The 25,411-nt window shown below is 41.4% G+C and overlaps 1 protein-coding gene across 3 annotated transcripts in view; it reads right to left on the reverse strand.

Annotated features, from left to right (window-relative positions):
* The window catches only part of LOC139278518 (voltage-dependent calcium channel subunit alpha-2/delta-1), a 794,302-nt gene that overhangs the window by 156,418 nt on the left and 612,473 nt on the right, over nt 1-25,411 (reverse strand). For all 3 annotated transcript variants that reach the window (XM_070897372.1, XM_070897370.1, XM_070897371.1), the window contains exons 13-18: nt 23,587-23,665; nt 23,388-23,437; nt 20,184-20,273; nt 7,158-7,226; nt 4,945-5,019; nt 3,448-3,522 (exon numbers count right to left, since the gene is read on the reverse strand). In XM_070897372.1, the coding sequence (XP_070753473.1) occupies nt 3,448-3,522; nt 4,945-5,019; nt 7,158-7,226; nt 20,184-20,273; nt 23,388-23,437; nt 23,587-23,665 (438 nt within the window). The remainder of the gene's footprint in view (nt 1-3,447; nt 3,523-4,944; nt 5,020-7,157; nt 7,227-20,183; nt 20,274-23,387; nt 23,438-23,586; nt 23,666-25,411) is intronic.

Consider the following 25,411-nt stretch of genomic DNA (forward strand, 5'->3'; position numbering starts at 1 on the left):
TATCCCCGTCAATACATTACCCCCAATACCATGTGCTTTAATTTTGCACACCAATCTCTTGTGTGGGACCTTGCCAAAAGTCTTTTGAAAGTCCAAATACACCACATCCATTGGTTCTCCCTTGTCCACTCTACTAGTTACATCCTCAAAAAATTCTAGAAGATTTGTCAAGCATGATTTCCCTTTCATAAATCCATGCTGACTTGGACCGATCCTGTCATTGCTTTCCAAATGCGCTGCTATTTCATCTTTAATAATTGATTCCTACATTTTCCCCACTACTGATGTCAGGCTAACCGGTCTATAATTCCCCGTTTTCTCTCTCCCTCCTTTTTTAAAAAGTGGTGTTACATTAGCTATCCTCCAATCCATAGGACTTGTCTGAAACTTGGGAAAAGCTGTATTTTCTTGACACAGATGAATTCTAATACACTGTTGGTAATTGTAGATATGGGAAATGGTCCACGTTGTCCAGGGTCACGCCGTGGATCTTGATGACTGGGGGCCAGTGCTGTGCGGCGAGGACAGGCTGGTGGAAGATCTTTGTCTTACGGATGTTTAGATGTTTAGCATAAGGCCCATGCTTCTGTATGCCTTAGTAAATATGTCGAAGATGTCCTGGAGTTCAGCCTCTGGACAAGGTGGACCATTTCCCATACCTCGGGTGCCTCTTATCAACAAGAGCAGACATTGACAACAAGATTCAACACCGCCTCCAATGTGCCAGTGCAGCCTTCGGCCGCCCGAGAAAAGAGCGTTTGAAGACCAGGCCCTCAAACTGCCACCAAGCTCATGGTCTACAGGGCTGTAGTAATGCCCGCCCTCCTGTATGGCTCAGAGACATGGACCATGTACAGTAGACACCTCAAGTCGCTGGAGAAATACCACCAACGATGCCTCCACAAGATCTCACAAATTCCCTGGGAGGACAGAAGCACCAACATGAGCATCCTCGACCAGGCCAACATCCCCAGTATTGAAGCACTGACTACACTTGATCAGCTCCGCTGGGCAGGCCACATAGTTCGCATGCCAGACACGAGACTCCCAAAGCAAGCGCTCTACTCGGAACTCCTTCATGGCAAACAAGCCAAAGGTGGGCAGAGGAAACATTACAGGGACACCCTGAAAGCCTTCCTGAAAAAGTGCAACATCCCCACTGACACCTGGGAGTCCCTGGCCAAAGACCGCCCTAAGTGGAGGAAGTGCATCCGGGAGGGCGCCGAGCACCTCGAGTCTCTTCACTGAGAGCCTGCAGAAATCAAGTGCAGGCAGCGGAAAGAGCGTGCGGCAAACCAGTCCCACCCACCCCTTCCCTCAACGACTATCTGTCCCACCTGTGACAGGGACAATGGTTCTCATATTGGACTGTTCAGGCACCTAAGGACTCATTTTTAAGAGTGGAAGCAAGGATTCCTCAATTCCGAGGGACTGCCTATGATGATGATGATGGTAACTATAATGTTAGTGTTCTTTTCACTATATAGAAAAGTGGCAGTAGAGCTAAATATGCCAACTGAGAATCAGGGCCAAGGACTCCCCAACTCTTGGTGCAAGTCCATGAGTATACATATTGTAATGTATGCGCCTGTGAGTATGTTCACAGGTTTGTAAGCTGTTGCATTGTGAGTGGCTTAGCCAGTCACGTGATGTTCACAAAACTCAATAAAACCCGTCAGTTGGGTCTAGGTCATCCACAATGAGGTATGCAATTGTGAGTCTAGTGGATGAACTAGTAATGTCTAGTATGATTGTTAAACCTTTGTTAATAAACCGACTTCATGAATCCATGAAGTAAATACATTGTACATATCATTAATGAAAGTAGAATCGATATTTTCCTATTACCCAAGTACCAATGTCTGATTTCAATCAAAGCAATGGGATTTTTTTTTATTAGTTACTGATGTGATGATACGTGAATTATCTCCCCCTGACCTGGCAAATTTCAATCCCTAACTGCTACAACTCAATTAGGAAAAAGCGTACTTCTACTATATTTTAAACACACTCGCACAAGCTCACCTCCTTGTATGATATGTTAGTGATAATTTTAGGTCTAAGAAGCAGTTTCTAGTGAAAAAAAAAGATTGAAGTTCCAAAGTCAGTATATATTTTCTGTTAGTGCTAGCTAACATTAGTGTTCTAGTTAATCAAAGACAGCCAATGCATCAGCTGCCTTTGCCGTGTACCTTATACTCAGAAGCGAATTTCTTTAGCAGACTCCCTGCCATGCCGCATCACAAGCAAACTGGCAAAATTGTAGAAACTCATCAGCATTCCTGTTGGGGATTTTATTAAAGGTGTTCAAACTGGCTTGGTTAAAATGATGCCACTTCCGTCAAGTTTGAACTCAATTTTCTGGATGCTTTGCCATTAGGCTCAAACAGAGAAAGAAAACAATGGCTTACCGATGTTCATCACTGCCCAATGCAGGTTAATTTGTGAGGTTTTAAAAAAATGACTATAACCTTTGCCCCCATCATTGTGAATTTACATCAAAGTGAAACCTGCAGAACAGACTTAACCCACACACCGCTATATCTTGCGTACATCATTTACAATATTCACATTGTTATTATCTAGCATTGTACACAGGACAGGTTTATTTTAATATCTACAGTACAGATGCAAAATACTCCATTTTGTTCAGATTAATTGGAAAAAAGAATCAGGTATAAACATGTATTGCATGAATTTATCAAATGGGATGGAAAATATCCAATACAGAAGTGCCATGTTAATATTGGCTGCATATACATAAGGCAGTTACATTCATAATTAACTTAGCTCGCTCAACTAGTCGTCTTAATGGAGCATGAGCGCATCATTGCCCATACTTCCAAAATTTCTCCCAGGACCAAACCAGTTTAATGTGCTATCTTACAGATGCTGCATGAACATGTTTTGACTTATAAATGGCCAATTCAAGGTGAATGTGCAGATTTGCTCACCCTTTTCTTCCAACCTGCCAACAGATATTTACATACATGTTCAAAAAGAGACTGTACAGGGTCTCAGATTCTCACATCGCTCTTTGTGCAGTTAAGAGTACAAAGTATAAAATGGAATCACTCCTTCATGATACAGACTTACATAAAGTGTAACAAAGATTTCAGTTCTTGCAGTCCTATTAAAATTGATAACTGTAATTTGTACACTTCTAATATTACAACAGTAGCATTTAATGACTCAAGCAAAGCATCTCCATCACAGGCACAGAGTAGTGCCATTACGTTATTAAATGATGTGTTGTGAATTGCCTCATTCTACTAGGAGGCTAAGAAACAAAATCAATAAATAACTGGGATGCTTCATTTTGGCAATTCCTAGGATACCCAGTTTTAATAATTTCAATGCAAGTCACTGACTCTCTTTTTAATAGCTCTAGATAGTAGGTCCCCATACATTTATCATTAGAACACATAACATTTTCATATAACTTACCTTAGGCTGGAGATTTGGATGAAGCAATACATAACCATTAGGATCGATGGCAAAATAATACCCATTCGGCCCAAGCTGTTATAATATAAAAAAGGACTTTAATAATGCAACAATATAGTTTACATCCAAAATGAAAGAAAACATTTGAATTACTTCAATAATATTCAATATAATGTGTATGGTCTCCATTTCATTCAAAGACTGTGGTAATATAAATGAATGATTTTCTAATTTTTAAACATTGAACAATTTTACATTTTCAAAAGGATACAGCTGCACTCCTTAGAGTTTGATAATCTTTATGCGAGTGCTTCATAACTGTAATTATGTACAATTACATATTAAAGGCAAAGTAATTAGAACACATACAGAATCTGAGGGGAGACAACACTGAATCTCATCAGTAAATCCATTAAATGCTTTGTATAATTTTCAACTTAAGTCTACTTTAATTTTTGTGTTAGCTTCCAATTTAATTTGTTAATTAAGCAATTTAATGATGTAAACCAACATTGATGATAAAGCAGTGATATTTTCTTCATGAGCATCAACCACATATCCCATTGGACATTGCGAACTTTGGACATTAATCTGTACGTAGAACTGAAGAGTACAGATAGCACACACAAGATAGAGTGCGCAGAATAATGGACATAGGGAGAAAACTCTACAATATACTGTGTGGAAAACATTAACGCAGAAGTCGGGCTGAATGGTGTACACACGGAGAAAATAAATGAACATATAGGGCTAGAAATTGTGCAGCGCCCCATTTGGGGCGATAACTTTTATGCTAGCACGAAAGTAAGCCAACGGGAACTTCCGGTTTAGCGCTCCAGGAAGGAAGTGGAGCGCTAAATCAAGTGTTACCACTTCGCTTGGAGCGCTAAAGCTAGCAAGAGGGGCTGTAGCGGTGCAGCGCTGCCCAATGTCGAGAGCAGCGCTGCCGAGATCCGAGGCTCCTTCCTTCCCTTAAAGGGAAGGGCCATTGCTGCAGGCTCTGCATTATGGCGGTCCCTGATCGCCAACAACAGTCACGATCCACAACGATCAGCCCCTAGCACACTAACAGAGTGAAGGGCTGATCAATCGCTGCAGAACAGACTGTAAAAAAAATCACCTAAGGGCTGAAAACACGTTTTTAACTTACCCGAGCGGCATCACCTTTAAATACCGTTGCGTAAGTGGCCGGCCTCTCTTACAACGTCTCCTGCAGCTGCCGGTGTTGACATCCGACGATGCTGCAGGGGACGGAACCAAAGTTCGCGCCCGGGGCACTACTGGGGCACTGCGTAGCCGAATGACGTCATGATCTCCGGGGCGCAGGAGATCGTGGTGCTTGGGGTTACCGCCACGGCAATTTCACGGGTGTCGGTACTCTCACCGCGCCCGGCCACAGAGCCGGTAGCGCCCCGTTATCGTCCCCCCTGGAGGTACTAACGGGGGGCGCAAAGGAGGCCAATTTCTCTCCCTATAGGATTTCTGAACTATACTTACAGTGTATCGAGGTGTGAGTCTCTCTACATCCACGAGAGACACATCAATGCCCATCACGCCAAGAATCAATTGGTTCTGAAAAGTAAAATAAACAAAATAATGATATCTATCTCTCAAAAATGTATGTTTTGCTCCCCCATTATATTTTCTTTTCATCTCAAACTTACTTTTGTATCAAACTATTGGGCAACTTTTGCACTTAGTGAGGTGGAGTGAGGCAGTGCTTTTACACCAGGTGTCAGCACTAACCCAACAGTGTGGCAGGTCCTGGGAATTGCAGACTGATCTTTGTTGAAACTTTTCTGGTGCCGCACTGTTATGCTGAAGCAGACATTAGCAGCGCGGTAATAACTCTACTCATATTATTACTGTAATATTTTCCCATAAAAAACAAAATAAAAACAAAGCATTTTTTGGTGGAAATTTGGTTGCGTCTCTGTCGTGGCGTTAACCTGGACGAAGCGGTAAATTTTGCGCCGGGAAATGGTTTGGTCTCCAGCCACAAAATTTATCAGCTGGGCCCTGAGTGCGGAGCGGAGCGCTAAGGGAGGCATTCCACACCTCTTTTAGGGCACTAGGCCAGCTGAGCAAATGAAAATCCCGAGAAAAACAGCCGGCCTCGGAGCGCCCGTAGAGAGGCTTCCGTGAAAAAAAAAATCTGATAATAACCCACCAAAAACATTCCCAATACTTTCCTGAAGCCACATCCACATGAATCGCAAAAATAAAAAAATTAGAAACAAATCACATTTCCCTTTGGCACACATTTCTTCCCTCACTGCGACCGCTACAGCTGGAACTGCCAGCTTTCACAGACGGTCCCACTAGGGTGCGCTACGGATCGGGCGAGTTTGAAATTTCGAGTCGGTGTCGCAACAAGGGGCATTGTGTGCCGGCTCGCCTCTCCCGGGCGGTACTGCTCCACGCCCCAGCAAACCCGGCGGGACGTTGGAAGCCTGCCGTCTACCCCCCCCCACCCGCCCACCCCGGAAATGTTTTCTGCCGCTATTCCGCTATTACCGTCACTCCAGGGCGAAAAAAGAGACGGCAACGGACCGAAAATCCAGCCCAAGATACTTCAATTTTCCTTGTGCTATTGAAGCACCTTGGGCTTCAATAAATATATAACTGCAAACTGTTTTTGTTATTCTCGGCCCCATCTACTTCCCCATTCTCAGTCTCTTCTATTTTTGTGTTAACATTATTTTTATGTTAACATTATTTTTGCTCAAATTCTAGTTAATGTAACCTACTCAAACTTTTTCCAAGCTCTTTTTACTTAAATATTTCACTTATACCTCTTTCATTACTAGTTATTGTTTCTGCCTCCCAACTTCCACTATCAGAAACAACTTCATAACACAGTTTTTCAGCCATTCAGAGCACAGATGGTTCAACCGATTATCTTATTGGTGGCCCTGGGACCATGATGCATCTGGGTGATGCACGGCATTACAATTGCTCCAAGAGTTAAGTGCCGTCACCTCGATTAAATATCGCACAGATTAGATACACGAGCGCTGAAAATCTGGAGCCATTCTGGTAGAGTCTCAGTGTTACTCCAGCAGGAGTTGACTGGAATGATCGCATCCTCTGCCAGTACACGGATACTCCGTCAATGGCAGGGAGTGGGGCTACGGGAAAGGTGAAGTGGGAGGGTGGGGGGGAGGGGGTACAGGGATATGGAGTTCAGAAGGACAAAATTCCTGCGTCCAGACTCTCAGTCAAGTCCTGATGTAACATGAGGAGCGTGCAAATTTTTTAAAATATATACATTTATAAAGAGACCTCTTACAAAGGAATGACACGGACATGGCATTTTGTCTCTGAAGGTCACAGATCTGACGTAGTGGCTTTTTAGCTGAGGATAAAAAGCGAAACCATTGTAAGGAAGTTGGGGCAGACCCAGAGGGCAAATCACCTTGCGACCAGACTCAGCAACTGTATGGAGAGGTCTCGCGCAGCCCTCCCATTAGTGTGTGTGACATGGGTGAGTATCATTCCCTATAATAAAATCGGTAACGTTGGACTCTGCGTTGGCTGAAGCTGGTCTCTCAGGCAATATTATAACACTCAGAGAGTATTATAACTTTGATGTGGTATCATATTTTAGAAGGAGCCTAGATTGAAATGTCATACATGGTAAGTACAATATCTGTATATAGCACCTAATAATGACAGCCCATACTAAACTCTGCTACTACACAACCTACCTGGTTTCCACTAGCATCTTTAGTCAGGTTGAAGACTGGCAGTGTTCCTGTGATAACAAGACCGAGTTCCTATTGTAACGGTAAAGTGACAGGCACATATAGACAGACAGGAATACAAGACACACACAGATGCACATAGAAACAACAACAGGTTAGAATATCTGTTGACATAATTCAATTAAAACACATTAATCAGGTTGAAGCGAACAAAAACATTCAAATTCCAAAGATTGTTGCTCATCTGGAAAAATTCATACATCATTCAAGTATTTAAGCATTATGAAGTATCACGAACCTTATCATATCCCTTTCATTTTCATTGTGTTCACTGAATTACATTGAAGTGGTGTAAATCTGGTCTAACTAGTCTGCACTTCATGAACATCAATATAAGTGAGCCCAAGAATTAGGACCATTGCACCATACTATGTGGCTCTACAATTAATTTCAATCAAATTCCTTTAAGGGCAGCCGGAGTGAGAAAATCAACGCTGGGTGATGCAGCATTCCCTGCTGGGAAATGCCAGTGGGACAATAATTGAGTTTGCCAGTGATGCCTGCCATGATTGAATAGGCTGCCAGCACTTACTGTCTAGGCTCCCACATGAAGAATGGTCACTTGCGTGAGATGCTGGTGAACTTTGATGCCAATACATCACATAACACCATGAGTCAGGACAGCAGAAAGAAAATCCAAAGAAACAACATAAATATCAAATGTGAGCCGTACTTACTGGCACGCAAATAGTTTTAATCAAATGGACAATGGACGGCACATGAGATATTGTTAACTACTTCAATTAGTACATGCCATTTCTTTCTGTGCAATTGTGTGCATGTTTTGAGAATGCAACTTCTTTTTAGAGATGTTTTCTCTCCTTTCTTTTTGTCGTGTGTACCTGTGCCAGGTATCACCAACGGGGAATGGGCAGTTCATCTTCTGCTTGGACTCTGCTACTCTAAATCCAGCCGCAGGAAAGTGCATGGCCTGCTGTAATTCCAGTTTCTAATGTTCTCACTCTCACGATGAGAAAGTATCTCTGCTCAACACCTCCCCAGGAAGCACAGTTAGAATTAGGAACTCAACCTACAGCTGATTGTGGGCACAAACCACAATGTTGGAGCTCCAGTATGCTGTGCCATCCTACCACCCTTTACCACATTACACTGTTTAACAGAGGAAGTAAAATAGCTGAAGCTCAGTACCAGTCATTAAGATCACTGTTCCATCTCTTCCACATGGTGATTGTAAAACCCTGGGCAATACTGAGGTCGCAGCATAAAAAAAATGTGATTCTACAGTGCTTGCAACTTACACAGAACTACATAGAAGGTACAACATGAAAACAGGTCATTCAACCCAACCAGTCCATGTAGGCATTTATCTCCAAACAAGCAAATAGTTCTAAGCACAGTCACCGACAATGAGATGAGAAAAACAAATTGACTAATAATCATGGGAGATTTCAACTACCCCCAAATAAACTGGCAAGAGGAGGTAGGGAGAGGGGAGGGGAATAGAGTTGTTACAATATGTTCAGGACTCTTTTCTTACATAAAAATCCCAACAAGAGAGAAATCATTGCTGGATCTAGTGATGGGAAAGTAACCAGAGAAGATAAGAGTAAGCATTGGGGAACATCTACGCAATAGCGAGGTTAATAAGTTTTAAAATAATGATTGAGAAAGACATAAGTAAGACAAAGACCAAAGTAACAGATTGGAAAAAAGCTAATTTTGAAGGGGCTGAGAATGGAACGAGGGAAGATAAACTGAAAAAAAATTGGCAGACAAAGAGATAGAACAGCAGTGGGAAATATTTAAAGCAGTGATCAATACAGTTCAGGAGAAATATATTCTGCTGAAAACAAGAACAAACTAGCCAATAATTAAACAGAATTGAATAAAGAGATAAAAGTAAAATTGAAACTAAAGAAAAAGGCATACACTAGGTAGGTGGACAATAAAGGAGAGGATAAGGGAATCAAGGGATATGGGGATAGTGCAGGCAAGTGGAGTTGAGGTAGATGATCAGCCATGATCTTACTGAATGGCAGAGCAGGCTAGATAAGCCAAATGGCCTACTCCTGCTTTTATTTCTTATGTTCTTATGTTCTTATAATATAGTAGACTCATGACTAAGGTCGGAGCATGTGGATTCCGGGGACAGGTAGAAGAATGGATAGCAAGCTGGCTACAAAACAGAAAACAGAATAGCGGTTAAGGGTAGTTACTCAGACTAAGGGGAAGCTAAATAAGCACATGAGGGAGAAAGGAATAGTGGGATATGTTGATGGGATTAGATGAAGAAGGATGGGAGGAGGCTCACATGGAGCATAAACACTGGTGTGGACCCGTTGGGCCGCATGGCCTGTTTCTGTGCTGTAATTACTATGCAATACAAGGAATAATCGAGGCAAATAGCATAGAAGCATTTAAAGGGAAGCTAGATAAGAACATGAGGGAGAAAAGTATAGAAGAGTATGCTGATAGGGTTAGATGATGAGCGGTGGGGAGGAGGCTCGTGGAGCATAAACACCAACATAGACGAGTTGGGCAGAATGGCCTATTTCTGTGCTGTAAACTCGAGATAAGAATTACATTAGCTTTTGTTATTACAGCCTGATCAACCTGAGGTGGTGCCTTTAATATCCTATGAACCTATTGTCCTTGGATGTATCCTGTCGAGCTTTGTTGCTTTGTCTTGCTTTAGCCTTTTATCCATCATAATATTGCACTTCACACTCTCAACCACTACAGAATTCACCTCCTTTCCAATATTCTTCTCTTCAGTAATGACCAGTGTGAAGTACTTATTAATACCTCTGCAATTTTTTGATCTTCTATAAATTGACAATCCCTGGGGTCCCACCTCACCTTTAACAATCTCTTTTTACTGACACATTTGAGTGTTATGTGGATATTATAGATTCGCAGGCAAGTTTTAGTCAGATTTCCAGAGTCATTAACAGACAACAGCTTGTTTGCTGATATTTCAGGTGGGGCGTGTGCAGACACCATTATTAAAGCGAGACACCACTATTAAACAGAAACCGCCAATGCTATGAAGATGTATGCATATAAAAGCAATCAGTTGGGATAAATTTTTCACCAGCATCTTTAAAATGCTAATTGGAATGATTCATTTTAATTTTTGTAAGTGATTTATGCAAAGTAACATGGCCCCTAATTCCCACTCCAATATGGTAGAATGAGCAAGGTCATTCATTCCGCCAGCACAGTTTAAGGATTTGAAAAATTGGCAACCTTCTGAAATATTTTACTTTGCATAGATATCAAAGATGTCCTAGATTTCAAATATTAATGAAAAGAGTGATTAGACCAGTAAAAATAGAATCTACCTTTAAGTGTGACATCGCTTTTAAGATAAAGCACCCAGGCGTTGAACTCGGGCTTCCAATACACAAAGTCTATACGTGCCTGGATTCTAAACACTGTATCCATGAAGGTCAATTTAAAACTCAGCAGAATTACTACCAAGATATAAGATGAATTCAGCTTTTAATCAACTCTCTTGCCACTAGATCCGCTCTTCCTAAATGTAAATACTGTCATATCGCCCTGTATTCTGCCTCCGTCTGACGAAAAAATTACCCAATTATTCAAGTCCTTCTATTTCCTAATAGCAGGTAACGCGAGCAAGTGATGAGAAAACATCACTTGTGCCTGCAATCACCTCCTGCACAACAGCAAAGTGGGCTTTTCCATATAACAAGTAGTTAAGACTGCTGCTATTGTTCACCTCAATGGAGAGAACATCATTGCCTGATTTTTGTAATGATAGTACTGCAAAGTTATTTGAGCTGCCACCGAATAAAATACTGTTTGTAGGGAGGGGGTAAGAGAATTGTTGAGGTTTGTTTCTACCTAGAATGGGTTATCAAAAAGAAAAATGTTAGAAATGTAATTAGCTTTAGTTTTAGTTGATTGTCATTAATGTTTAAAACCTCTTTATTCTCTAATCTTCACACCTATAAAAATCGATTTGATACAAGGATGTTTAAATCCCACCTCAAACGTAACCAAACTGTAAACACATTCAATATACTGAGATTTATGATTTCACAAATAATAAAGATCAGAAACCTTTCCCCTCCAATTCCTGATTGAGAGATTGAGCTAGCAACCTTCTCCTGGGCCCCTGCTGACAGCGACCCTTTAATCAATCACTACAAGATGTAGAACTATAAAGGAAAAATAAAACACAGTGAAAGCTGGAAATCTGACATTAAAAACAGAAAGTTTTGGAAATGCAGACCAAATTTGTCGGCATCTGCAAAGAGAAAAGTGCAGTTAATATCTCAGCAAATCTTTCAACCTGTTCTCTTTCTGGAAGCCGGCAGACCTGCGGTGGATTTCAAAAACTCCCTGTTTTTATTTAATTACAGGGTGTACGCGAATGGAATCGGTTAACTGTTTTCCTCCTGGCCCTGGGAGGGGGAGCCCCTTGCATTTGTTTGCCAGCTCAGAAATTCAGCCTTGAACAGATTGTTACTATGTGGGAAATCACAGGCATGAACTCTCACCTTTCTGCGACATGACACCAAAGCACTAGCACAACGTTGCATGCAGAACTAGGTCACTCCAGTTCTTTTATTGCTTGACGAAATTAAACATGCTAATACCACCATACATCAACAACAACTTGTATTTATATAACACCTTTAATGTAGTAAAATGACCCAAAGCGCTTCACAGGAGCATCATAAAATTAAATCTGACACTAAGGCATGTAAGGAGATATTAGGGCAGATGACCAAAAGCTTGGTCAAAGTGGTAGGTTTTAAGGAGCATAAAGGAGGAAAGAGAGGTAGAGACGTGGATAGATTTAGGGAGGGAGTTCCAGAGCTTGGGGCCCAGGCAGCTGAAGGCACGGCCGCCAATGGTAGAGTGATTAAAATCTGGGATGCTCAAGAGGCCAGAATTAGAGGAACGCAAACATCTCTGGAGGGTTGTGAGGCTGAAGGAGATTACAAAGATAAGGAGTGTCGAGGCAATGGAGGGATTTAAAAACTAGGATGAGAGTTTTTAAATCATTGTGTTGCTTAACCGGTTGTCAATATGGGTCAGCGAGCACAGGGGTGATGGGTGAACGGGACTAGATGCGAGTTAGGACAGCAGTGTTTTGCTTGACCACAAGTTTACGGAAGGTAGAACGTGGGAGGCTGGTTAGGAGTGTGTTGCAATAGTCAAGTCTAGAGGTATCAAAGATATGGAGGAGGGTTTCAGCAGCAGATGAGCTGAGGCAGTATAGAGAATTGAGCGATGTTCTGGTAAAGGAAATAGGCGGACTTAGTGATGACCAGGATGTGTGGTCGGAAGCTCATCTCGGGGTCAAATTATGGCATCATTTGCTTATTCCAATGCTGTTATCGGTTTTTTAAACTAGGAAAAGAAGAAAGTGGCAATAAGAATTTATGTATTTTTACAATAACGCAAGAGGTAAAATTTGTCTATACACAAGGCTCGTGAAAATTCCCTAATGAATCACCAGAAGCATTCCCCATAAAAAAACCTAATTTTCACGTGATCCTGTAAACGCACAACCTAAACTGGAAACATATGCTTGCCAAGTACTCACTTTTTAAAAGGAAAAAGGTTGCATGATTTGTTTTTTGTTTTAAATTTAAAATCGGTTGCTGAAGGTCAAGAAAAAAAATTGCCTGCTAATACTTTAAATGTCAAATGATGTTTCCATTTTCCTGGTACATTGTGTTCCTGCCATACTGTCCATTCGGCAATGACATTGGCCCACAATTTGCTGTCAAAATAATGGCATGGATAATAGCGCTGGCCGTTATTGATGTGCAAATGCCGCAGCAACCTCAGGTGTGGGGCAGATACACGATTAAAGGCAGAAGTCCAAAAGTTACTGTCTAAGTTGTGCCGCTCTGCCGTTAGTTTTGTGAAAACGGCATCTCGCTGCCTGCCTCAACAGTGTGCGGTGGCTGGATTTACACGATCGATACAAACTAAACTTGCCACAAAAAATTAAAGCTGATCTCAAGTGATGCAAGGGCCTGTTTTGGAGCCATTTGGGGTTTGCTTGGATGAGCTGTCAGAGGTTCTTTTAATGATATACTAATTGTTAATTACTGCTAATGAGCTTCTCATGCAGCATAGAAACATAGAAAATAGGTGCAGGAGTAGGCCATTCGGCCCTTTGAGCCTGCACCACCATTCAGTAAGATCATGACTGATCATTCCTTCAGTACCTCTTTCCTGCTTTCTCTCCATACCCCATAGAAAACTAACTATTACAAGTGTGGTTTTAATTGTTGTCGGACATTTCAAAAATATGAAATTTAGAATTAAAACTTTTCTCTCTTTTCCTTTCTGTCTCTTTTCTTCTCTCTCTCTCTTAAACCCATTTTTCTTTCCCTCCCTTTGTTTCTCTTTCTATACCTGATTTGACATTTAATTCAAATCTAATTTGCACTTCCTTCTCAGTCCTTGTGCTTTAATAACACAATCTTCCATCTGATTGGTTAAGGAGATACCCAGTTGCTTTCCCTGTTCACTCAGGTCCCAGATGCCCAGTTTCCCTCATTGCGCCATTATCAGCTCGCACTTTCAGCAACTTGAAGCGCAAAATATCGTCAACATTAAAACGGACAAGGGCAAGTCTAACTGATGGCAGATGCCATTAGATTCAGTCCATCAGCAAATTATGGCCCATTATGTCCAAGGTTTTATTGTCATTACTGGCCTTGGGGCTTTAATTCTGGTGCAGGTGAAGCGAGGAAAAGTAATCAGCCCATCAGGCACCCTAATGGTCAATAAAATGGAAAATGGGTTATTCTCACTCTCGCAACTAGATTTGTAATTCGCTGTTTATGTTTTATGTCATGCAGAGGTTTTGATAAAAACAGTCTTCTCAACGTTACTTGTCGAATTACTCTATCTCCTGCTTCCTCTCCTGTGTTGAACGGTCAGCTGACATCAGCAAGATATTTGATTACATAAGAACATAAGAATTAGGAACAGGAGTAGGCCATCTAGCCCCTTGAGCCTGCTCCGCCATTCAATAAGATCATGGCTGATCTGGTCGTGGACTCAGCTCCACTTACCCGCCCTCTCCCCGTAACCCTTAATTCCCTTATTGGTTAAAAATCTATCTATCTTTGACTTGAAAACATTCAATGAGCTAGCCTCAACTGCTTCCTTGGGCAGAGAATTCCACAGATTCACAACCCTCTGGGAGAAGAAATTCCTTCTCAACTCGGTTTTAAATTGACTCCTCCGTATTTTGAGGCTGTGCCCCCTAGTTCTAGTCTCCCCCACCAATGGAAACAACCTCTCTGCCTCTATCTTGTCTATCCCTTTCATGATTTTAAATGTTTCTATAAGTAAGATCACCCTTCATCCTTCTGAACTCCAAGGAGTAAAGACCCAGTCTACTCAATCTATCATCATAAGGTAACCCCCTCATTTCTGGAATCAGCCTAGTGAATCGTCTCTGTACCCCTTCCAAAGCTAGTATATCCTTCCTTAAGTAAGGTGACCAAAACTGCACGCAGTACTCCAGGTGCGGCCTTACCAATATCCTATACAGTTGCAGCAAGACCTCCCTGCTTTTATACTCCATCCCTTTCGCAATGAAGGCCAACATTCCATTTGCCTTCCTGATTACCTGCTGCACCTGCAAACTAACCTTTTGGGATTCATGCACAAGGACCCCCAGGTCCCTCTGCACCACAGCATGTTGTAATTTCTCCCCATTCAAATAATATTCCCTTTTACTGTTTTTATTCACAAGGTGGATGACCTCACACGTTCCGACATTGTATTCCATCTGCCAAACCTTAGCCCATGCGCTTAACCTATCCAAATCTTCTTGCAGCCTCTCCGAGTCCTCTACACAACCCGCTTTCCCACTAATCTTAGTGTCATCTGCAAATTTTGTTGCACTACACTCTGTCCCCTCTTCCAAGTCATCTATGTATATTGTAAACAATTGTGGTCCCAGCACTGATCCCTGTGGCACACCACTAACCACTGATTTCCAACCGGAAAAGGACCCATTTATCCCGACTCTCTGCTTTCTGTTCACCAGCCAATTCTCTATCCATGCTAATACATTTCCTCTGACTCCGCGTACCTTTATCTTCTGCAGTAACCTTTTGTGTGGCACCTTATCGAATGCCTTTTGGAAATCTAAATACACCACATCCATCGGTACACCTCTATCCACCATGCTCGTTATATCCTCAAAGAATTCAAAGTTAATTAAACATGATTTCCCCTTCATGAATCCATGCTGCGTCTGCTTGATTGCACTATTCCTATCAAGATGTCCCGCTATTTCTTCTTTAATGATAGTTTCAAGCATTTTCCACACTACAGATGTTAAACTAACCGGCCTATAGTTACCTGCCTTTTGCCTGCCCCTTTTTTTAATTAGCCAAGCTGAAACTAATTACAGCCACGTTTCATTAGGTCTGGATTAATCACCATTTGGTCACAAAGATATTAATGTTATTTTAGGCAAAAATGTTGATTTGCTGTGAAACCGCTCAAGCATTCGCTTGTCTTCCAATTCTCTAATTCTTTCAGGTTTGCTCCCTCTGTTCGCCACATTTTCTGACACACTTCTTTTCTTTCCTTGCATGCCCCTCACAGTTTAGTCATTATCTCTCGGGGGAGAGTTTTAACCTAAAAAAAATGGGTGGGTTGAGGTTGGGTGGGAAGTTAAATGTTAAAAATCTGAATCCCGACCTAAATGCGCCTGCAACCCGCCCAGTTTCGGTTTTAACGGAAGCCAACCCACTCCCAGGAAGTGCATCATCTATTTAATATTATAATGAGGCTGGAAGCCTCTGTTTTAACCTCCATTTGGAATTTAACTTTAGCTGGTCAGGTTTTGCAAGCCTTGTGAAACCCGTCAGTTAATGCAAGGCGAGGACTGCTGGATCCAGGAGGTAAGTGCCTTTACACTTATCCCCTGTATCCAGGGTCCCTGAGTAACCCCCCCCCCCCCCACCACCACCCAATGGGCTTTTGATTTGTTCCCCCACCCTGCAAGCCTCTTATCCCCCCCCCCACAAAGCCTTCCCACCCCCTGCTCTCAAAGCCCTGATTTTCACGCGTGCTCCTCCGGCCCACAATCCTTCTCTGACGCCCCCCTCCTGTCGCGCTGGTCCTGGTCCCCGATCGTTAGCAACCCCCACCTCCCCCACCCTGTATCTGCGGCCGAGTGCCGCAGGCCTGCTCGACCGAAGACAGCCAACCTCTCCATCCAGCTGGCTATGGTTGGGAAACAGAAGATTCCCATGCAAATCATGCCCTATGGGAAACCTGTTCTCCCAGGGTTTTCCAACTGCCTCAGAGCACCACACCCTTCCCCCCGGCCCCCACCCCCACCGCACCACACACTCCCAGCCCGCCTTCCCCATTCAAATTCAGCCCAATATCTCTGCTTGTCTGGCTGTTCTCACTCTTCCTCTATGGCTTTCCTACCATCATTTTTTTCTCTCTTCTAAATATCTCCGCCTCTCACCGTATATCTCTTATATATGCGTCTTTCATGTTTAAATGTTTTTTTTAATCCTCAGGGCAGCAGTGAGCTGCCAGTTAATAGATACTTGGTGAGAAGTGGGGACCAGGGCCTTGAGTGTGGGTGAGTTTGAAACTTTGAACTGCTGGAAGAGATAAGGGGCAGGATATCTAGTTAAATACTATACTATGCAGATAACAAATCATTTTGTATAGTTTTTTTAATAATTGTCTATTAATTCAATATACTACTGGATCTCCCGTGGTGTTGATCACAGTAGGTTGTTTGATATGGTGTTTTATAGCAATAGGAACATTATACCATATAACACACTGTATTAATCTGCTGCTGATGTGCAGTTGTGTATAATTTGCTATATCCTTTTCAGGCCATAAGGTACTGTGCAAATAATTATAAGTATCCATTTTGGTAGGAAAATTAAGAAAAAAAGAAAATATAGCATTGATATTAATTGTCACAAGAATAAAACATCACCTGTATTCTTATAGTTATGGAAAAAGACTTTGATCCTTCAATAAGTTTATTAATGCACAATATCAATATTTGGATTTATCATCTGTACTTGATAATGTTTCCCCAAATAGGTTCATCAAATTAGACAAAAATAGAACCTTCCTGGGATAACGGAAAGGTTCCTAACATATGCTGGACACTTCCAGTAAAGCGTGTTATCTAAAGCTTGGTAAATGTGGTCACTGTACTTTGATTCATGTACTGCAATGCAGAAATGTGGAGAAGCTGTGGCAATTTAATTAAGAGGAGAAAGGCAAAGCTATTTTGAACTGGAACAAAACATGTGGAGGCGGGGGAAGCTTTCTTTGGTTTCATGTAGAATGAGCTCCCTGATAAGATAAATAGCATTTTGCTATAAACCAGTTCACAGGGAGAAGAGCACAACTTAAAGCAATAAAGCTAACCTTCTGTACTACACTCAGTATTTATGATATCATTAAGGACCAGTTCCAGTTTATCAGCAATGTACGTGTGAGATGCCACATGCTATTGATAACTCAACAAGCTCATGAAGGGCAAATGAGCAGAGGTTGAGCTGAATATTTGGGGGTAAACTACAACATGCATGACTCCACAGCTGGCAGGTATGGACCCTGGAACAGCTGTTTTAACAGCTTCCTGCACTCCCCACGGGTTACAGGTGGCTTATTGCTACTTTACTCCATCGGTATATAAAGCAACGGTGTCACTGTGGTTGGAGCACCATTATTGGTACTTAGTAAATGTCTTTGGGTTCTACACTCCTGGCCCCTAATGAACTCCGTGAACGAATAAACAGTCTCAGCGGTGCTTCTATAGGGAAGAGCTAAATGGAGCACCAAACTTCAACTATCTTCCCCTCTGCCACACACTGACAGCAGGGAGAGAACATTGAATGGGGGCTCCACACTCACACAATGTTGGCAGCTGACCAAGAGCAACATGAATGGTGGCCTGGGAGGTGTATGTTCGAGGAAGGAGAACATCGAAGGGAAGTCAGAAGCCACCTGCTCTCACTGAAGAGGAAGATACCCTCCAAATAATCCCTTAAGGGGACAGTTTGATAAAATGTTATCTCACTACAGTGAAAGAGAACTAATCAAACAGCACGACACGATACCACTGCAACCATGTATCTCCCAGCACAGCGCCCAACAGTCAGCAGCCTCCTGGTACAGCCAAATTAAATCAATATTTCTTTTAAATTTAAAGGACACGAATATTTGTTAGTGGCGGTACAGTCTAAAAGAGCTCGCGCGAGATGTACCGAGAGGGGATAAAAATCTCCTTGAGAGAAGATAATCTCCAATTTGTCAGGTTACAGTAGATACATCAAGCCCTGTCACATATAATGGGTCGGATTTTCGAGAGGTTTGCGAGCAGGCTTTCGCTGCGATTTGACTCCGTGGTGAAAACCCAGTCGCAAAGCTCGGGCGGGATCCTTGGGTGCCTGTTTGTGGTAGCCGCCAGGGAGAGGTGCGCCGACGTACAATGACGCGGACTGCGTTTGCGTTGGACTTTCGGCATTCTCCCGGCCTGTACACCACACCCAGAATAGCCTGTACGGTACAGCCCTGCCAGCAGCGGTAAGTATGAAAACCTGCAAAAAAGGCAAGTTAAAGTTTTTATTTTTTAATTCTTTTTCAGCAATTTGCTAGCTAAGGGTTTTATGAATGTTTTTTGTAATTTTATTTTAATTCCCCCCCCCCACCCGCCAGGCCTCTCTTGCAGCGCTCCTGGCCCTGAACTAAATTTGGCGAAACTCACGTTTTTGCGCTGCGAATCCTCATGCAATGCCCCCCTTACACAGACGTAAAACCCGAAAGTTCGACCTAAAAATGTTAGCGCAGCGAAAACGGTAAGTTTCACGTATCGCTACCATTTTCGCCAAAAAAAAACAAAAGCCGAAAATGCAGCCAAATATTGTGTCTCCCAGTTACATAAGAGCTATTTTGAGGGTATGAGTAATGCGTGCACCTCTGACTGATTTTACTGAGCTCAGTGGAAATCAGCAACATTCTTGGTCCTGGATGCCGATTTCAATATTCAAACAGAAATCAACTTGGTTGCTCAAAAACAAAGAGGTAACTAATGATCAAGAAAATAAACCTGCTATACAAACAGAACACTGTGAAGCACTTTGGGATCTTTTTATATGTGTTATCTAAGTGCAAGGTGTGTTGTTCTCTTTATAACATCAGAGAGGCAGGACTATATGACTCATCCACATTTGTGTCACTGTTTGCGTGCCTCCACTACGTGATGAACATTGTATCACTGCCATTCGTGTCAAACATCCCAAGTTAATTGTGTGCGCTCTTGGTCCATGACACACCCGTTTTACATGATGAAAATAAGCACAGTAATAGCTAAGCTTTCTCAGGATTATATTTTTGGTTCAAAATAACTCATTAATATTTTCTTTGCCAGAAGTGCATCTTTGAAATTTTGAAAACATTCTGGGGCGAAATAGCACATTACAATTTTTACCCAAAAACTGCTAATCTAATTAGAGTTGAACAACAAGGAGTAAGATTAAAATTGAACTCAATTCTGTCACTTATTTTTCTTTTTATTAAGATAAAAGGCTTATCTTTTATTTTTCATTCCCATTGTCAAACTACACTGGGCTTCCCTAATTAGAGCTATTCAGTTGCCGTGACATCCTTTTTCTGCTTGGAATAAAAGGGCCACAGTGTAATTGAGGACTGATGTATCCAATTCAAAATAATTCCGTTCTCAAGTGCTCATCAGCATTACGTATTGTTTCATTCAAGCAGGAAAACAATTTGATTGCATCTGACAAGTGTGTTCTTGTTAATAACTGCTCACGTTCCTGCTAATTTAAAGCTGTATGTTGCAAAGAATGGGATGTTTTCCAGTAACAATCACTCTTTAGCAGCTTTCCAATGTCTATTCTTAGCTGCTCTTAAAGTAATATTTCTAGTCTCAATGAGGATGCTAGCAGTGCTAAGTATAAATTGTTCATATCATACCAATGCATCCAGATATACGTTGGTCCACTGAACTTGCTTTTCCTTTGTGCCAGCTAAAACCATCGGTCTCCCGAGCACATCCAAATATTCCTATCAAAAATAAACAGAATAACTGATTACAGAAACAACAGCAGTCAAAGCTTTCAACAATGGTCATCACAGACAACAATTCTTACTTTCTGTCACACTTCATAGATACTGAAGATTTCAGAGAAAAAATACTTTGCAGAGCGTGTAGGTTTCTTCCACAATGGATTGGTTTACCAGAAGTGGTGTCATATTTTGCTTATAGAGAGACTGCAGAACATTCAATATTAGTGGACCTCCGATATAATTGCTCATGGTAAGTCACACGATCCACTCGGGGGAATTTTAACTCTGGGGCCATTGAGTGGCGAAAGGTGCCGGCAGACCATTCGGGAGGTACGGTGGGAGGTCCGGTGTATTTTAATGGCCGAGCCTTATATAAATGGGACTAGCGGGCTGCCTACCCCAAATGGACGTCCAGAGGCAGGTGTCACGAACGAGAAGGGAGAAAGAGCCCGGGGAGGCAGCGGCCCAAACTATTTCTGTCGGGTTCGGGGGGGAACCCCTCCCCCAAAATGTATTTCTAACTTACGTTGGGGAGCCTCCACTTCTCATCCGACAGCTTCTACCGTCGAGGATCCACGGTGAACTCACCCATCCATTGCTTTAGGATCCTATCTACCCAACAGGATCGTGATTAGCATGATTCATGAGGCTCCCATCTGAGTCAGGCATGCACCTCACAGGAACACTAGACCATTCAACCCCTCAAGCCTGTTCTGCCATTCAGTTAATTCATGATTGATCTGTATCTGAACTCCATAAAGCAAAGAACTTTTGCTCCATATCCCTTGGTATCCATAACCCAAGAAAAATCTATCGATCTCAGTCTTGAAAATTTCAATTGACCCAGCATTCACAGTCTTTTGGGGAGAAAGTTCCAGATTTCCACTAACTTTGATGTGAAAAAGTGCTTCCTGATTTCAATCCTGAATGGCCTAGATCTAATTTTAAGATTATGCCCCCTTGTTCTGGATTTCCCCACCAGAGGACATAATCTCTCTGTATCTATACTGTCGAATCCCTTGATCATATTAAACACCTTGATTTAGATCACCCTTCAATTTTCGAAACGCCCCAGAATACAAGGCAACGTTTTGCAGCCTGTCCTCATAAGTTAACCCTCTAAGCTCTCGTATCATTGTGGTGAATCTGCACTGTACTCCCTCCAAGGCCAGTATATAAACTTCCTGAGGTATGGTGCCCAAAACTGAATGCAGTAATCCAGATGGATCTGGCCAAGGCTCTGTACAACATCAGTCCCCAGGGGCTGTAAAAGAGCAGTGAGCAGACCACTTTGATTTTAACTCCCATACCTCCCGGTTTTATAATGACAGGAGCATTACACCAGATACTATTATTCTGTTGCTGTGGTGTAGCTGTGTTTAAGATGGCCTATCCCTTTAATGTCTGAAAGTTTAATTGTTGTAAGCAACCACAGGCTGAGGATACAATGTTTAATTGTTGTTTGGTCAGGGAACTTTGCAGATTAGAGTGGGCTCATCAGTTTCAGATTCAGCTCAGAAGTACCAACATTTTAAGATTATCTTGCATCTTTAATAAAGTGTGTTGTCTCGAGTGTGGCAATTGTATGCACTTAACATCTGCTTAAATATAGTTTATATTACATACATGATAATTAGCTGTTCTTTATGATGTTGATCTCGGGTAGTTTGGGATCTGAAGCACAATTATAATGTCTAACTGTTAAAAGGAAGCTCTTGTTGACAGCCTAGCTTATCAAAGTTAAATAAATAACAGAAAATGACTAATTTTCGTTCCTTTTTAATATTATTTTAAGAAGATTGTTCAGATGAACTGTGACATCAGACTTGTGACACCAATGACTGGCACACACTAAATACAACATTGCAGCAAATCTCCTGCAGCATTGCTTAGAGCAAGTCAGAGGATGCAATGTGTTATAAGAGCAGTAGCATTTTACCACATAACACACAATATATTATTCTGCTGCTATGTTTAATCTTTAATGTCACAAGGTCTATCTGCATGCCTCCCTCAGGTCAGTTAGAGGCTAAATTCTCCTGCTTTTGTGCATTTAAAAAAAAAATTATGAAACATAAATGTGCATGTGTGTTAATAGACTCCTAAAGTATCCCAGCTCTGTCAAGCCGTGTGGTGGCTGGTGTGCAACGGCCACCACACGTTAAAAAAATGCACGCACAGGCATCTTCCACCCTTCAATATGTAGTTCAGGACCTGGAATATTAGGTCCTTCATCTGTGAACTCATCCCTTTTTGGCGTGGAAGCAAGTCGTCCTCGATACGATGGTGAAAGTGTCACATAGATGTCTCTAAATGTTTACATAGAAAGGTACGTATGCAGATATGAGGGATATTACCTCTTGGTGTGAATTATATTTCCCCATATATTGACCCAATGCCACAAATATCTCCCAAGTCTAGCATAGATCGAAATGAAACTTCCTTTACTCTACCCCAAAGTATCATAACCCTCTGTTCAAAAAACAAAATTAATTTCCAAAGCCAGCCCCCTTGGTGACCTCTCTAAAAGAATGCTAATTAATGCTAAATTTTGCATATATTGAGCAAGAACTGAGCCCTAAGAACTGAGTTTAGATTTATCAAACACTTTCATGTAGAATCTTTTGGGGATGTCAGAGAGTAGACCTTCTTCCCAGCAATCTAGCTGGATTGAAGCTCAGGTCACAGAGGTGAAAGGGCAATGTATTCCAACTCAATGTGCATGAACTTCAGTACATTCACTGTAGTCTGAATTCTGAAACAGTCTTTCTTTATAAATAACAAAGATAGAAGGATGTGAGCTGGGGCATATCGATGATGACACAACATCTCTTTAAAAATACTTGTCTGATGTCAACAGGGATTTTAAAAAAATGATAAAGGCAAACTACAGGCACCATGAACAACTTTTAGTTCAGTACAATATCTTAAACCGGATGGAATGTTACTTGACATCTTTACCACAAGAACTATTTTAAATTTCCAAATATTTATCTACTAATTAATCATTATCCAATTCTGTTCCTGGATATTTTTTTTAATCCACAACAAGCACCAGACTATTCAGCAAGTTGCTAAGTTCAGCCTAGTAAAGTAAACTAATATTATTACCTGTGTGTTAATACGTATCGCTCCAATGGATGGAATTTCAAAAAAGTAACCTGAAATATAAAAAAGAAAATATGTAACAATGTATTCAGAATCATTTGTTGTAAATTGAAAATGCGGAAGTGGAACAATTAAAATGGCCAAGTGTTCTCTAAATATATTATTGCTACACTGTGACCCTAAAGGACGAGTCATCAAATACCTTTATTGGTGCAAGCCATCCATTGTAATGGTCCTTTATCATAGTTATGTTGACCAACGGAAAAGGTGAATACTCGCACCTAAAATGGAAAGTCATGACTGTTTAGTAACTCAGGAAATTTGAATTGCACTATTAACACATTTTGCATTATCCCACTGTATGTATATGCAGCATAATAGTTATATTATAGAATCTTATGGCATAGAAGGAGGAAATTCGGCCCATCGTGCCTGTGTCAGCTCATCGGAAAAACTATCCAATTAGTTCCACTCGACTGCTCTTTTCTCATAGCCCTTCATTTATTTTCTTTTTCAAGTATTTATCCAATTCCTTTTTGAAAGTTAACATTGAATCTGCATCCACCACCTTTCCAGGCAATGCATTCCAGATCACAACAACTCGCTGCGTAAAAAAAATTGCCCTCATCTCCCCAATGCTTCTTTTGCCAATTATTTTAAATCTGTGTCCTTTGGTTGTCCGCACTCCTGTCCATTGAAAATGTTTCACCCTATCTACTCCATCAAAATCCCTCATAATATTCAACATCTCTAATAAATGTCTCCTTAATGTTCTCTGCTCTAAGGAGAACAAGTCCAGTTTGTCTAGTCTTTCCACCTAACTGAAGTTCCCCATCCCTGGTATTATTCTCTCTGCACTGTTTCCAAGACCTTGACATCCTTCCTAAAGTGCGGCATCCAGAATGGGACACATTACTTCAGCTGATGCCCAACCAATGATTTATAAAGGTTTACTATCACTTCCTTGCTTTTGTACTCTATGCCTCTATTTATAAAGCCCAGGACCCATATACTTTTTAAACAGTCTTATCGGCCTGCTCTGCCATCTTCAAAGATTTGTGCGTGTGACCTCCAGGTCTTTCTGCTCATGCAGCCCCTTTAAATTTTTACCATTTAGTTTATATTGCCTCTCCTCATTCTTCCTTCTAAAATTAATCATTTAATACTCCTCTGCATTAAATTTCATCTGCCAGAAGTCTGTCTATTTCACCAGTCTGTCTATGTCCTCTTGAAATCTGCTACTTTCCTCCTCCTTGTGAACAACATTTCCAAGTAAAATGTCATCTGAAAACTTTGAAATTATTCTCTGCACATCCAAGTCCAGGTCATTAAAGTATATTAAAAAGAGCAGTGGTCCCAATACCGGCCCACTGTATAGCGACATCACAGTATACTTCCCTCTAATTTGAAAAGCAACCATTCACTATGACTCTCTGCTTTCTGTCTCACAGCCAATTTTGTATCCACTCTGCCACTGTCGCTTTAAGCCTACAGGCTTTGATTCTGCTAAGAAGTCTATTTTGTGGCATTTTATCAAACACAGTCTGAAAGTCCATATACACATCAACGGCACTATCCTCACCAACCCTCTCCGTTATCTGACCGATATACTCAATCAAGTTTGTCATACATGATTTGCCTTTAACAAATCCGGATTGGAACCTATGATCTTCCAAGTGACAATTAATTTTGTCTGGGATTATGGTCTCAAGAATAATCTAGTCTCAACAATATTACTAAAACAGATTTTGTAGTCATTTTGCTCATTACTGTTTGTGGGATCTTGCTATGCACAAATTGGCTGCCATTTGTCCTACATTATAGCAGTGACTACATTTCAAAAGTAATTCTTTGGCTGCAACGATGTTCTGAGGTCATGAAACATGCAATATAAATGCAAGTTCTTGCTTTCCATAAAATCCTTCAATATACTTTTTTCATTGTTGTTCCTTCATTATCCTTGCTTGGCCATTTACACTGAATGTAGATTGAAAATCCTGATGGAATCAGATCAGAACAGGGTAAAA

Source organism: Pristiophorus japonicus, chromosome 13 (genome assembly GCF_044704955.1).
Source record: "Pristiophorus japonicus isolate sPriJap1 chromosome 13, sPriJap1.hap1, whole genome shotgun sequence".
NCBI classification, from domain to species: Eukaryota; Metazoa; Chordata; class Chondrichthyes; family Pristiophoridae; genus Pristiophorus; species Pristiophorus japonicus.